Source organism: Eucyclogobius newberryi, unplaced genomic scaffold (assembly GCF_026437365.1).
Source record: "Eucyclogobius newberryi isolate DKJ021-1_F unplaced genomic scaffold, fEucNew1.0.hap1 SCAF_17, whole genome shotgun sequence".
In the NCBI taxonomy this organism is placed as follows: Eukaryota; Metazoa; Chordata; class Actinopteri; order Gobiiformes; family Gobiidae; genus Eucyclogobius; species Eucyclogobius newberryi.
Window position 1 is genome coordinate 30752599 of NW_027315801.1, and position 15269 is coordinate 30767867.

At 41.0% G+C, this 15269-nt stretch overlaps 2 protein-coding genes across 2 annotated transcripts; both read right to left on the reverse strand.

Annotated features, from left to right (window-relative positions):
* Positions 1–1742: 1742 nt before the first annotated feature.
* Positions 1743–4976, reverse strand: acvrl1 (activin A receptor like type 1). Its single transcript, XM_072449946.1, has 9 exons — positions 4799–4976; positions 4244–4480; positions 3906–4111; positions 3717–3816; positions 3490–3636; positions 3121–3396; positions 2832–3029; positions 2000–2130; positions 1743–1911 (listed from the first exon to the last, which is right to left on the reverse strand). Exons 1-9 carry the CDS (start codon positions 4866–4868, stop codon positions 1765–1767), a joined length of 1512 nt encoding a protein of 503 aa, XP_072306047.1. The 5' UTR covers positions 4869–4976; the 3' UTR covers positions 1743–1764.
* A 5304-nt stretch (positions 4977–10280) lies between these two features.
* On the reverse strand, positions 10281–13639 carry ankrd33aa (ankyrin repeat domain 33Aa). The gene is made up of 6 exons (XM_072449948.1): positions 13412–13639; positions 12150–12461; positions 11927–12056; positions 11683–11823; positions 10807–11604; positions 10281–10479 (listed from the first exon to the last, which is right to left on the reverse strand). The coding sequence occupies exons 2-6, from the start codon at positions 12405–12407 to the stop codon at positions 10334–10336; spliced, it is 1473 nt and encodes a 490-aa protein (XP_072306049.1). The 5' UTR covers positions 12408–12461; positions 13412–13639; the 3' UTR covers positions 10281–10333.
* Between the last annotated feature and the right edge of the window lie 1630 nt (positions 13640–15269).

The window sequence follows — 15269 nt, forward strand, 5'->3', positions numbered from 1 at the left end:
AGAAGTGTTCAGTACCACCTAAAGGACCTTTCATCCCACAGTTTGAGAAATACTTTTTTTAGACAATGCCTTCACATTTAGTCTCTCTACTGCTTTCTACATGCATATTTACTGTGATGCCAATAGGCCAACGGCTATAGGCGAGGAATACACAAGATTTGTGAAGTATCTTGGACACACAGTATGCACCGGGCAAACCACCAACTTCAGGTTCGGGTGCAGATGCTATATATCTCTGTAGTCTATATTTAATGTGTATTTGCCATCTGTAATGTAGATTCAGGAAAATACATTTTATGAGGCTAAATTTATCTCAGAATCTTGCTTGCTTGCTTATTTTTCCCAGTCTTCTGTCATTGAGGATAACAAATGGCCTATCAGAAAACTCCCAGTGAGGGGGGGAAACTGAGGGGAAATCTGTTGCTATCACCAATAGAAAAGCTCAAATTAGCACATATATAGCCACATTACATCCACATTTCTGCAGTCTTTGTCCTGCTCTGGGAGAGGACAATCCTGTGTCTGTTTAGGGTCATTTGAAGTGTCCCACTGTGAGAGAGAAAACAGGGGGGATGTGGTACTGGACAACCCCCTGCGGAGTTAAAAATAACCAGGACCAGTCAGAGGGTTATCTCTGTGGAGTTTGTTCAACATCCAGACAGACAACACATGTATAACGTAACACGTATGGAGATTGTAGAGGAAGTTACCAACACAAAGGGCCAGAGTGTATCAAAGGTTTGAGTGACAGCTGTTCAAAAGAGGCAGAATGTTTTGAGACGTTGGAACATTTTGCGGAAAATTCTCACCAGGTCAATTCTAGGATAAATGTTTATATTATAGAAGATGCCGTTGCCATCTGTAATTTACTCTATTCCAGAAGAGTATATGTAGTTTGAAGTACATTTTAAAATTGGTCCTATTATAAAACTGCAAAATCTTTAGTTTGGTAATGCTTACTGTTGAGAATCTTTCCAATACACATGTTCAAAAACATAAGACAAGAACACATTTCGAGATCAAATACCGAAACAATATATTTCAACCTTTTCATGATGATTATAACACTCCATTACTTCTTATTTTCAATCCTGCATTACACTCTGCTGTTTTGTGTCATCTTTGATGTTTAATGCCCCCTTCTGGTCAATAACAGAAACACAGGAAACAACGTGCACAAGGTTAAGAAAATAATAATTTTTATTCGAAGGTCTATTTTATTTTCCGTGGTTTGTGTTATTGTACAGTATAATTGATTAGATATTCTCTGTGTAAAAAAAAAGGTACAAAAGTGAAAACAGCATTTTCTTAAATGTGACCCCTGCTGATTATAAAATAGAACCATTGGACATCCTATTTACACTCATCGTGATTAAATACACTTGTATGTACAGATACAAATATATACTGTGCCCAGCTAACCATGACTTCTATTATTAGACAAACCTCTCATATGTAAGTACTTTTATGTTCAGAAAAGTACATTCAGTGCTAAAAAAAAGATAAATACTTTGGTGGCTTGAGATTTACTAAATATTAATAAACCTCTAAAAAACTCAATTGTGAGTGTTTGAACATTTGATGAACCAGAAACATTCCATATTAAAATATAGCCTATAGCAGTCTAGACTCCTAAAGTTATGTGGTTTAATGTAAATTTTGGTGCCTACATTAGTCATATTTAGCACTAAATATGCTAATGAAATGCAGCTAGCTCTGCGCAATAGAGGATTTAAATAGCCCTCAAGCTTTTTCCTCTTTGGTTCAGACTTCTTGTTTGAGTTTTTCAATGCTGTAGTCACCATCCTGGTCTAGTTTGGAGAGGGTCTTTCTGATCCTTAGAGCTGTGAGGCGAGCTGACGGACTCTGGAACCAGCACTCCTTCATAATCTTCACAATTGCAGCTAAGATCTAAACAACAGCAGACACATAAATTAGAATACAAGCGATAACATATAAGTCCAGAACATATTAAAGCATGTTTTGTTTGGGGCCTTACTGGATGTGAGTGCAGCCTGTTGTGTATACTAGGTCTTTGTTGGTCCACACACACCACCTTCTTCATCTCTTCAAAACTAGGATCTGATGGCACCAAGTCAAAGAAAGGGGGTCGATACTCTTCCACGATTCCTGAAAATGAAGAAGGAAAGATGTAAAAAAGTGTAGAATAGTATAGGCCTAGTTTTCTGATACAAATGTAATCATTATGATTAAAATAGAATAGTGTTGGCTGATGTGGGGCTTTAAGTATGACTAAATCAGAATGCAGGGAAGGATAGCAATTCCCAGGGGGTTGTCTCAGACAGAAATCTTTATGGCCTGTTTAGTCAGGCATGTGTGTGTGGAGTGCACAGTACTGGTTGTGTATGTATATCTACATGGTGTGGGCTTTTACACAAAAGTGTGAGTTAAAAGTTTCTGGACTATATACGGTCGAGTGCTGACACTAGATAAGACTGTTTATAATTACTGCAGTGCTAATCGTGAGAGGATAGCATAGACAGAAACAGTCTAGAAAAACATTGGAGTGCTGAGAGACATGAGACTAACTGCATAATATTTGCCTCAGTAGTAAATTACTCTAGGCATTAAAATTGCATTTTTGTCTGCTGCCCGAGGGTCGAGTGGTTAAGGCAGCACCATGCCAGGCTCCACGTGCAGCCAGCTGAGTGTTGTGAGTTCAAATACAGGCTCTGACATGTCCTTCCTTCTCTCTCATCCCCATTTCACACTCAGCTGTCCTGTCTAATAAAGCCTACGGGCTAAATAATCCTTAAAAAAATTAAATAAAAATTTTGTAATTCAAAAATGGTCAGTTGCTCAGTGCATACCGTTGACAATGGTTCTGCGGCTGATTTCCCAGAAAACCAGACCCAGGGCCCAGATGTCAGTTTGTTTGTAGGACTCAAAGACGTCCATTCGAATCGACTCATCCAACACCTCAGGAGCCATGTAACGCTTAGTGCCCACACGAGGGTTGTTGCCCACATCCAGATAGTCGTTTGACTGGGAGTGTATCACTGCTAAACCTGTGCAATGGGTAAGTACAAACATTCACTTTTAATTAAGGGTAAATCAGTCCGTTTCGAGTTTTCAATTAAAACATAATAATGTCCTTACCCAGATCAGCAATGCAACACTGCCCATTCCTCTTGACCAGGATGTTTCGGCTCTTCAGGTCTCTGTGTGCGATGGCTGGTTTTTCCTGAGAGCTGACGATCTCAGTGTGGAGGTGAACAAGGCCACAGGCCACAGACACGCACATTTTCAAGCAGTTTTCTGGCTCCAGACTACTGTTCTGAAGAAAGTCATACAGAGAGCCCAGCTCATGGAAGTGAGTGACCAGCCACAGCTGTGTGCTTGAGTTCTTGGATGTCATGTCAGAGGCTATAAATCCTAAGTTAAAGAAGAATTTATTAACATCAATGTAAGAAAAAAGGCTCGGAAACTATGATAAAATAAGGATATTTAGGCTATATTCTACTGTACCAAGTATATTGTCATGCCGCAGCTGCACGGTGTTATAGATCTCAGTCTCTCTGAACCATGACTGTTCATCTCGGGAGGAGAAGATCTTTACAGCGACGCTCTCCCCCATCCATGTGCCCCTCCACACCTCTCCATATCGGCCTTTACCTGAACCCGGGGTACATATTTTATCAATAGTTGCACAACTTTTCGCTGCACTCTTAATAATTGCAGATGTTGATACTCACCAACACACTCTACAAGAGAGATCTGTCTTGCCATTGTTCTTTGAACTAGATATGGCAATCCTGTGCCACTCCCTGATGTGCAGAACTCATCAAATATATCCTGAAAGAGAAAGTAAATAAACAGTGAGTGATACATCAAATAAAGTTCTACCATGAACTGTTAGCTAAATAAAGTGTACTATAGCTTACCCCATATGATGGCTCCTCCCCATGTGATACTTTCAGCATAGTAACATCATTGTCCTCAGAGTTCTTCAATTTACAGTGAGTGCGGCGGAAATGAAGGCACAAAACCGCACAAAATACACACACTGCCACAGTCAGGAGGAGGAGAGATATTGCAATCCACAGCTCCGGGCGAGCGGGCACAGGAGGACTGGTGGTCACCACTCCATCTAAACATAAGCAGTCACACTAGTGAGTCACAGAGCAGCGCTTCACCCAATCAAAGTTACCACAAGAGGGTGCTAATGTAAATATAATGCTATGTTATACTGTGTGTAAGAGGCATAGGTAGAAGTACTAACCAATACTGGGAGGTGGCGTTATGTAGGTATTGCACATGTTGACTTTGCAGCAGGAGACAAAAAAACGGTCAAAACTGGTGAAGCACTGCTCCCTGTAGTAGTTTGTGGAGAAGCATCCTCTCTCCTCCACACCGTGCACCCACGTGTAGAAGCAGTAATCTCCACTGCACGTCCCGTTCACACAAGTGCCCTTTTTATTCTCACATGTGCATAAGAGCTTCTCATCTTCCATGGCACCTAGACAGTCCCAGTGGAATTGTGTTTTCATTATTTTTTCAGTATCATAACTTACTTAATGTTTTTTATTACAATAAAAACATTTATTTAATAATAACAGTATATAGATATATATATATATATATATATATATATATATATGTGTACACACACACACACACATCACACAAATCTTTATTGTTAAAACCGCGTTAAAACGGTGTCCAAAATGTTTGTATGTATGTATGTATGTATGTATGTATATAACATTTTTATAATCTTCCTCCCACATCACCCAGTCCAAATTTTAAACACAAAGAAATTACAACATAAACATACCTGTTTCAATAGCTGCATTCCACAGAAAAGCTGCAGTTATTGCCACCGTGAGCAGAGCAGAGTGACCCATTTCTGTAAAACAATGTGCATATCCAAATCAGTGTGATGTTGTTTTCAAGTCTCAAAGCTGTGATAGTCGGAGCAGGGGCTTTTTGGATGAGGAAGCCACGCGGTCAAAAACAACAGTCGGTGCTGTAATGGTGCTGAAAAGGGGTTCACGGGAAGGAGACAGAGTTTGTGTCTAAGCTCTCTCGGCCTGTCGCCTCCTCCACTGCCCGCCTCAGAGTAAATATTGATGGTTGAACTTCCTGCCATTGAGTGGCCCCACCCGCCAACAGCAGGACCCAGCTTGGCTCATTGTTTAGGGCTGCACTGTGAGGGTCACACAAGAGAGGGGCTAAAACGACTCTGATTAGATTCATTAACCTATAGAAGTCAGTCATAAGCAGTTGTTATATAGTTATATTGTGGTAAACAAGAAAACTATCTTGAGTTGATTTGTTTCAGACAGAGTGCACTCATAAGTGACCATAAATGACCCTTAAATTAAATGTTATCATTTTTTACTCCACTTCACAAATGCAACAAACAAAACAAAGTGACAATGCCCTAGTCTCATTACTTTACCCTGTTTTGACCTTTGACCATTATATAGCTGTCTTTTAACATGACCTCCTCACATTTGCAGTGGTTCGGTTATGATGCATTGTGGAAACAGATATCACACTGAAGAGTTTTATCAAGATGGCAGAATCAATGCAACATATCTCTGCACACAGTCTGCATTGTGAAATGAGTCTATCTTTAGATTTCCTTTGTGTGTTTGTGTTTGTGTGTGTGTGTGTGTGTGTGTGTGTGTATGTGTGTGTGTGTGTGTGTGTGTGTATGTGTGTGTGTGTGTGTGTGTGTGTGTATGTGTGTATGTGTGTGTGTGTGTGTGTGTGTGTATGTGTGTGTGTGTGTGTGTATGTGTGTGTGTGTGTGTGTGTGTGTGTGTGCGTATGTGTGAACTTGCACTGCTCTCTGCTCTCAATCAAAAGGAACTCTAAAACCAAAAGCCATTTTAGCAAAGAACATTTCCCCTCCACAAAAACGGTACCATGGCCACTTTATTAGAAGCACTTTGTACCCAATAAAGTGACTTCAAAGTTGTTTAAAAATGTGTCTCTTAGAATTTACTTAAACATTTTCTCCACATTAATAAGATAAGATAAGATAAGTCTTTTTTGTCCACACAATGGGGGAAACTTCAGTGTTGCAACACAAGTGCAACAGAAATAAGAACAGATAGCTTATAGAAAGCTTAAAAAAAAAAAATGAATAGAAAAGCTCTTATAAGAAAAAAAAAAAAAAAACTAACCCTAACCCTCTTATATTCTTAATAAAAAGTGAAAATAAATAAATAATAGTAACAAAAGTAATACTCTTATATACAACAGTTATATGGACGGAGGATATTGCACCAATATGATTGACATTATGTCAGAGTATTGCACGTGAATATGACGGTATACGTCTAAGAGTTATACCTCCTTCATTAACACTTTCCAGCAAACAATAATGATTATTGGATGATGCACAAACCATATCTAAAATATCTGGCCACTCCATTCTCACATTTACTTTGAACTTGCATTGAGTAGCTATGATCGGACAATTAGATGTTCCAAAATAGAGGTGTGGGATTTTAACTGGCTGTGTAAAGTTTGGAGAACACAGCTTAAACTCACAACTGAATCATTTGTCAGGGTCGCTGCCATCTTATGCACTTAATGGGTTAACATCATGTTTTCCATCAGTCTGATTTTAGGCTCCAGCACACTTCCTCTCCAGACCTGTTCATATTTGTCTACACTTTGCCCGACGCTGCACCCGTGGGACCGAAGGGGAAAAGGTCTTTGGCATCTCTTCCTCTCATCTACCCGGGGAAGCAGATCTCTCATACCATCTGCATGACTGTACAGCTTAAGTCGCAGATAATGAGACAGAAGCACTCACTTCCTTCTCCTCCCCCAAACCTTTGGCAAAACCACCCTCCAAACAGTGCTGGCCTCTATAATAAATAATAATGATATAATATAAGAACATAAAACATTTTCCCTGCAAGATTTACTATACATGTGACCCAGTGATTAAGGCAACAGGCTGCCTGGGATTAGTGATGGTATCTTATGGGTTTGGAGACAAGACAAGGCTTGGCAGGCATAATGCCACATTCACAGACTACATGCTCTCACATGTGCCATCACAATGAACACAATGAATACACGTCTGGAAGAGAATATGACACAGCTCATTATGTCATTAAACTGGCACTATCTCACGCTCAAGGCTTTTGTACGTCCACAATGGTCAACTTTATGAATGTATGAGTGGTGACATGAAGGTAAAACGCAAACAGAAGAATAACAATGAACAAAACAAACAAATAATGGGATTAATTGGATGGAAATAAGTGGTTATATCCCTAAAATGAATAACGTATCATCATTTATAATTACATTTGTTTATGAGCCAGTGGAAGATTCAGGTACGTCAGGTTTCCCGAGCACACCTGTTGATCCACATCAGGCACCACTTATCCATCCACCACGTATCCATCACGAACCTCTAATTAACCAGTAGATACCGATAATGCCTTTTCAAAAAAACGTATTCATGTCTTTTATGTAATCTAAGTGATTTAAACCCGTTCACGCGACACTTTTAAAGAAGCTACGAAAGGTTTAGCAGCCTACCTGTTTCCCGTGTTCTTCGTTTAACTTGACGCACGTGAACGCCGCGCGCTTCCCATATCAAAGTCGCCTCGCGATCTTCAACTTGGCGCTAAAGTGATAATGAGTTCACGAGTTCCCAACAGCGTTCATTTGACTCATTTAGACGTCCCGACAGCCGCAGATGTCTCGGTCACATCCCTTCCGACGTGGAGACCGACCAAAGCGACATTTGTGGTCCGCGTTTAGCACAAAAAAGACGTCGGAAATGTGAGATAATAATAATAATAACAACACTACAGCTCACGATCAAATGAAACGTTTCACAAAATCACGTCTCATTGTGTCCGTTTTTTTCCTTTTGCAGCCGTTGACAATCTCATCTCAAGCCCACATCTAAACTGATGAACGCACGGCACGAGCCACGGTTTGGACGCGCGCCTCTTCTTCTTCTTCTTCTTCTTCTTCTTCTTCTTCTTCTTCTTCTTCTTCTTCTGCGTCTTCTGCGTCTTCTCCTTCCTCCGCGTCGTTGCTCCACGAGACGCGGCAGGGGGAGATACGTCGTTCCATCCACGTATGCGCACTTTCTGTTGCCGATCTTCGGGGGAGATTGCGGGCTTTTGTAGCGTGCGTACAGTGGCCGGGCCGTCCCACCCCTTATTGTCCCTCTGCCCTGCCCGGAATGTGTTCTTAGCGGTTTTCCTGTTGCTTGCGCGAAACCTCTCATTTTCCCTCTTCCCCCCGTGGACTCCGGGACACACAGGAATGCGCTTCAAAAAGCTCGCAATAACAATGTTTTGGGGCTTTTATTGCGGGATTAGAGGCTGTTTATGTGCTCGTTATTGTGTGATACTGATTGTTTTTGGCACCAAAGTGAAGTCGTGTCGATGTGACTGTCATGAAGAGCAGTACATGCAGCGTTAACAGTGGGTTTATTTACAGATTACTCAAATACATCTGATTAGTTAGAGTAACCAGATAACACAACAATTAGATCTGATAGTTGGTGTCCAAGAGGAATCTGATCAACACATTTGAAAAAAGAGAAAGTACAAGGATTTTTAAAATGACTTTTTCAATCTGCAACATGTTGGTCAATATAGTTTGCATGTTTTTTTTTTTTTGCATAATTGTCCTTGTCAAAACCTGCACTGGTGTGTTTTAAAGAGTTGATCACTCTAGAATGGTCAGATTTTGGTGTGAATGTGAATGTGAACATAGTCATAGTGTTTTTAGGAGCAAGACAGAGTACTGAAGAAGAGAAGAGGATGATGCTGTCTCTAGATTAAGAAGGTTGATCTTTTTCATACCCAGAACAATAACTTATCAATATAACACTATACAGTATACACTTCTACCCCCTGTTACATCCCCATCATTTTCTTTCTACTTCTTCAGTCTTGTGTATTTTATCTGTTCTCTTATCGGACTGTGTATATTAATGTGTATTGTACTTGCTGTCCCCCCTGTCTGTAAATACCCCCCCTCCTTTTTTGTATATGTCAAGGCGTCTTTGGGTATAGCGTATAAAAGCGCTATATAAATAAAAGGTATTATTATTATTATAACTTACTGGCAAACTGAATTCTAAATCGATTTTTAATTAAAACGTTTATCTTCCTTTATAGGTATTGATTGAACCTATACAGTTAACTTATTCAGATGTCAAGTAAATCTTAAACAAAAGACAATCACTGATGTTGATGACTTTGCTCTCACGTGCATTTACTTTTAAAACTGCCACGTAAACAGAGCGTCCTCATCTTAAGAAGACATTTTCTCCAGTATCTGTTTCGCTTAGGTTTTTTTTGACAAACTGGTTTTCAACGATTAATCATACTTTGACATTAAATCTCCCTTTTACACAGCAGAGGGATATGTGTGTGTGGAAGTGCTTGATTCGGCGCAGCACTCAGATACACGTCTTCATCAGTCTCTCATATAAATTCCCCTCCTTGTTCTCAGGCTCTGTAATCTGCATTGCTGTCGGAGGTCTGCAGACACAGCTGGAGGCGCTCACATCATCTGTCATGTTGCGAAAAGAGCAATTTGTTGTACCCCCCTCTCGGTTTATCAGCATTCTACTTTCCTTAAGAGTATTGAGAGTGATTGGCAGTCATACTCCCTACGTGCTGAAGGGAAATTCTTTAAAGTCGTGTTGTTGCACTGGCTCCTTACAAAGAGGCCTTGTTCACGCACAGACTTCTGAACACGTCTCAGTCGCTGTTGCAGTTTGTGTAGTAGATTCGAGAAGTTCATACAACAAATGGCCAAGTTGGCAAGTGTTTTTAGTCATTTCCCCCCCTTTATAAGATGAAAAAGCAATGGAAAAAGCACAGATCCAGCACTATTTTTGTGTCATAAGTTTCTTTTCACATGCTCTAGTTAAAACATTTTTGCTGACCTTTGCTTGTCTAGTTCCGTCTTTGAAAAGGAACTAAGCCACAATCTAATAACCAATAAACCATAAACAGTAATATATATTTTTGGGAGAAATCTGCTCCTGTTTTGTATGAAGTGACTGTTATGTACAGCTACAACATACTGGATTAAGAGATTATTGCCCCAAGTTCCAAAGACAGTTGACATTATTACACCAGGGAGCCAACTAGGGACTTCTTAAGGAGCTCAGAGTAACACTAATGTGACGTGACGGACCGCAGGCCGCGCACAGCCATGTTTTATTCTCTTAGAACAGAAGACCATAGCAAAAATAAAACACAGAGATGATAAAAAATAACATTTTATTTTCCTTTTAGACAGGTTTATTGTATTCTGTCTATAAATGTTAGTTTTGTGTGTTACTTTACAGAAGAGTCCTTTAGTGTCCATCCCGGTCACTATCATTCTGTAAAAGAGTCCATTTGTTTTGCATAGATGTGTTTTCTACCTGAGTGTTCATTACATAAATCATCTTAAGGAGCAGATTCAGCAGCTTTGACCCAGCAGAAGAGACACTCCAAGCATCTGGAAAGTGAGGAGTGAGTACAGTGTTGACTTTAGTTTATTTTTAAACCATAGAAGAGGTGTCTGTTATGATGAGATTTACCAGCAGTGCAATTTGAGGTGAGGACCAAAAATCACGCACGGATTATAGACCCATGTATAACAGCAATAGCCTGAAGCTTTGGGATCACTATGCAATTCATATTCCCAGAACTGAACATATTAAGGGATTTTATTTCTGATCACATTGGTCACAGGTGATTGTTTAATTTAGCCCTTTATTTACCTGAATTTAAGATATGTGTGTACTGTATCATACATATTGTCACTTTTTACTGGACTTTTTACCTGACTTCTTACTCTTCTTGTCTTTCTTTTCCTTTTCCTTCTCCTCCTTCTCCCTCTTCTCTCTTTTCTTCTCCTCTTTGGCCTCTTTGTACTTCCACACTGGGGGCTCCAGGTAGCCCTTCTGATTTTTCTTCTTCTTCTTCTTCTGCTTCTTTGGAGTGGGTTCCCCGGTTTTGGTGACTTCGATCTTCGGGATGCATCCGGAAGGGAATATGCTGTTCCTGTGGGCCATGCTGCGTGGGATGAAACTGCGGCCACCCGTGATGCTCTCCTTCCCCTCGGAGCAGCAGGAGGTGAGTGACACGGATGCGGTAGACACCCTGGGGGAGGCCGAGTGCACAGAGCCGCTGCTGTGGGACACTGTGTTTTCCTCCAGCTCTTTCCCACTGTGCTTAGCCAATAGTTCAGGTACGGCCCAGCGCCTCTTACCCATTTCAGGAGGGCTTGTGGGGCGTAGCGGGCGGCAGCCAATTGCCACCAGTGGACTGTGAATGCTCGTAGTGATCCGTACCATTTGATCCATCACTCCATTGTCCTGTGCGTCTTGAGGAAAGCTAAAGGAAATGCTCTCTCTGATTCGCTGCCGTAGTTTCTGAGCGGCAGTTTTGGGAGCAATGGCTTTAGCGACCAAATGTTTGAGTTCAGGCCACTCTGGGACATAAGTCTCACAAAACTGTTCCGCCACTGGACGAGTATGCAGCCGCCTCAGTCTGACGAGAGTCTCAAACCTGCCAGTCTTCAGCACCCATTCCTTCAGCCCTTTGCCCTGGACCAGGTCCATTGCATAAACATCTGCTCCTGTGTAGAGAAAGACCAGTCTCAATCAAAAGAAATGTTTGGAATTGTAAATACATACCTGCATTATTATAAACATACCATGCATGATCAGAGCTGACACACACTCCTCCCGTCCCTGCAGACCGGCTTTGATGAGGGCCGTAAACCCTCTGGGATCTCGGACCTCAGTGTCCACATCAGAATAATAATTTAGGATGAAGTTTAAAATTGTGATGAATCCTGGTTTAAAAAGTGAACACGGGTGAGTTATGGTTGAGTAAATAAACAAGTATCTAAGTTATTTTACATTATCTTAGTCCAATATGATTAAAAAGACACACACCAGCTTGAGCAGCTATCATTATGGCAGTGTTGCCGTCATTGTCCTGGTGGTTGATGTCGATATATGGACACACATTCAGAGAGGTGACAATGTCCACAAAGCCCTTGCTCACAGCGCACATCAGTCCATTCTGGAGCACAGTAAAGCAGTATATCTTTAAGAGCACCATTGCATTTTTATTTACCATTTTTATTTTCTATGATATTAAGACACATGCACTTACCCTTCCATTGATGTCCAGCTCCATGACCTCCTCCCGGGTCACTCCTCTCTTCATGATCGTGTACAGGCCCGGGGCGTCATTTCTCCTGCACGCCTCATACAGAGTTTTAGGGGACTCTGTATACTTCTCCTCTCGTTCATATATGGGAAGCACAGAGTCATCAGAAAGCACACTTCCCGAGTCTGAATCGTCCACGAGGACTTCTGAGTCACCGGACGGGCCCTCGCCCAGGTGAGGGTCGTCGTGTGCACAGGCCATGGCCCTTTAAAATGAGTCCCAGCTGGGGTCTGGAGAGCTGTAGATCACCTACATCTAATCACAAAACATTACTGTTACTAAATGTACACAAAGAGTCAGACATCATCATCAGACACTGATGCAGACTTACATCATTTCACATTTGTATAAATAATTGCACTACTGACACTACTCAGATCAACAAACGTAGTACTTAGTAACACATTTTGACTTTACCTTTTGATTACAAAACTGGATATGTTTTATCTTTAGCACTGCTTGTATGTCAATAATAATCTCCCCCTGTTATATATTTCCGTATGTAGTCATAGTGGCCTGAAAGAGCCTTTGTGATAATCAAGGCACCTAAAGAGGATGAGCTCAGGCCTCCTCAGTGGGGCTGAGCCGTAACTAAATCAGGTAAGCTGTCTTTATAACCTGCTTCAGTAATAGTTTTGTTATGCTTAGTATAGACCATAGGAGGAGGCCACATTTCTGACCAATAAGAAAAAAAATCATAGATAAAAGCCAGACTGATGAAATCCTTGTGAAGTTAGCCTTTGCATAAGCAGAGCTGTTCTGAGAAGGCCCTATGGTGCTAGCGGCAGTGGGAGACAAAGCTCACAGCATCTGTCATAGTGTCTTCAGCAAGTCACACTCACTACATCTACTCGGAGAAAATCAACCGTTTTAATGGACGATTTTCAGGAATACATTAACTTTAAGATTGTATAATCTATGTCGGGTCATGACTCTAAGGAAGCTTATTCTTAGCACAACTAGGAAGTTGAAAGAACTTGACTCTCTAGAGGTATAAAATATTGACATTTGAGGTTCTGTCAAATGTATCTCCTTTTCAAGTTGACAAATCACAGTGATATCTTCTCAATTATGCTGTAGCAGATACGTGACAAACTCCTAGCATAGCATTGAACTGTTCATCTATTTCTCTGACCACCAAAACGGAATAACTTTACAATTGCTCAGACAGGAGAACAATAAGAATATTCAGTATTCAGTCTTACCGTTGTTGATGCAGCTGAGGGTTTACTTGTGTCATCTGTTTCTGATCTTGTTAAACCATCCTGATGTAACCTCCACTGCTCCTGCAGACTTTAATTAGACCCAAGCTAACTTCATGTTTCCCAAACTGACTCCAGCCCTGGTCTTTCCCCTCCTTCCATGCCGTCCACTGACCAGTGAGGTGGCATCAATGGTCCACAATCCGTCATGGCCTTACATAGACTGCGCTGTCCTAAATCAGGAAACATGCATGGGCTCACTCATCCCTGATTACTGAAGATTTAAGGATTAAGTCAAAGGAGCAGCGACGAGCCAAACGCGCTGCTCTTACAGGCTTGTCCATCGCCGGCTCTCTCTCAGCCCGTCTGGTGTGTCAGAAAAACCTAAAGGGCTATGAATCATGGAGCATCCTCGGTGTGAATCATGTGTCGTGTGAAATGGGACATGGGAGAGAGCATGCTGCCCATGTTATTTCTGTGTTGTCCCTTTTTACAGGGACAACAAACTGGCTATATCTCCTAACATTATCTAATAAAAATATATATTCAATAATTATTCTATTGGCAATTATGTCCTTAATCTTCCAACACCTTCTTAAAGATGTATACATTTACTTCAAGGAGCTTTAATCCATTAACGTTTCAATATCACCTTTAAAAATCTGAAACCGTTCCATGTTAGGAAAGGAAATGCAAGTTTATTTGTAGAGCATAATTTGTACACAAGGAAGTACCACAGTACAACATTCATTAAGATCACAAAGCAGATGCAAGCGCAAATAAAATCCTTTCAGTCATATGCACAGCTAAACAAAATTGTTTTCAGTTCAGATTTGAACATTGTCAGAGTAGAAGTCTGTCTCACATCTTCAGGAAGACTTTTCCAGATTTTAGCTGCATAAAACTGAAACAGATTCCACATGTTCAGTCCTGACTCTGGCACCAGCAGGAGGCCGGTCCCTGAGGTCCTCAGAGTCCGGGATGGTTCTCATGGCACTAACATGTCTGAGATGTAATGTGTGACTATGTGATGGTACTTCCTGGTTCTAGTCAGGACCCGAGCAGCAGCGTTCTGGATGTACTGCAGCTGTTTTACAGTTTGTTTGGACAGGTCAGTGACAGTAGTCTAATCTACTGACAAATGCATGGAAACGATTGTCCAAGTCTGATTTAGACATTCTAATTTTGATTTAGGCGTAGCCTCTGGTCCCTGTACCCCTGATTGGGAAATACTTCTCTAAATCAGAGGCCCAGATAGCAAGTATTACCATGACAGAGATGTGTTTCTGGAAACAGCTGCAATCAACCAAAAGGGGGCAGCAAACCACACCTAACATGAACCAGGTGGTCACAAAATATAGCAAATTATTGTGAATTCTTTAACTAAATGTACATAAATGTAAAAGCATGTTTTGTTTATTTGCAATCTTCTGACATTTTAGAACATAAAGGAGTTTGTCCCTATTCTGCAAATTCCCGACAAAGTTGCTCACTCATCGCTTCCAAGGAGATCAGATTTTGACTCTGACGTCACACTACCAGAGGTCAGTGGCAGAGCAGTAGAGCTGGAAAACAGTGATGATCTAAGTTTAGCCATCTTAGTGAGACATCCACGTGCTCTTCTAATATTAGCAGTTTGTTTGTGAGGGAATTAAAACTTCTTAATTTTCAACTCAACAATCACAACAATATTGTTCCTCTGAAAACCCTGAAAGCTCCCAACAATTAAGTGAATGGAAGGAAGCAGGAAGGAAGTCGAGCTGCTTTGTTTAGGGCGGGGAGGAGTTTTGGAACTTTTTGGGCAAGTTATTATTAAGTGGGAATTGTAGCTGTGGTTTCTTTATGTTAAACATTTAATATT

Coding starts and splice junctions, on each gene's coding strand:
- ankrd33aa (XM_072449948.1), bottom strand. CDS start 12,407: ATGGCCTGTGCACACGACGACCCTCACCTGGGCGAGGGCCCGTCCGGT. Junction 11,605..11,682: donor GTCAGCTCTGATCATGCATG/GTATGTTTATAA, acceptor TTCTCTACACAG/GAGCAGATGTTTATGCAATG. Junction 10,480..10,806: donor CAAGAAGAGTAAGAAGTCAG/GTAAAAAGTCCA, acceptor CTCACTTTCCAG/ATGCTTGGAGTGTCTCTTCT.
- acvrl1 (XM_072449946.1), bottom strand. CDS start 4,868: ATGGGTCACTCTGCTCTGCTCACGGTGGCAATAACTGCAGCTTTTCTG. Junction 4,481..4,798: donor GAATGCAGCTATTGAAACAG/GTATGTTTATGT, acceptor GGGACTGTCTAG/GTGCCATGGAAGATGAGAAG. Junction 3,817..3,905: donor GGGAGGAGCCATCATATGGG/GTAAGCTATAGT, acceptor TTTCTCTTTCAG/GATATATTTGATGAGTTCTG.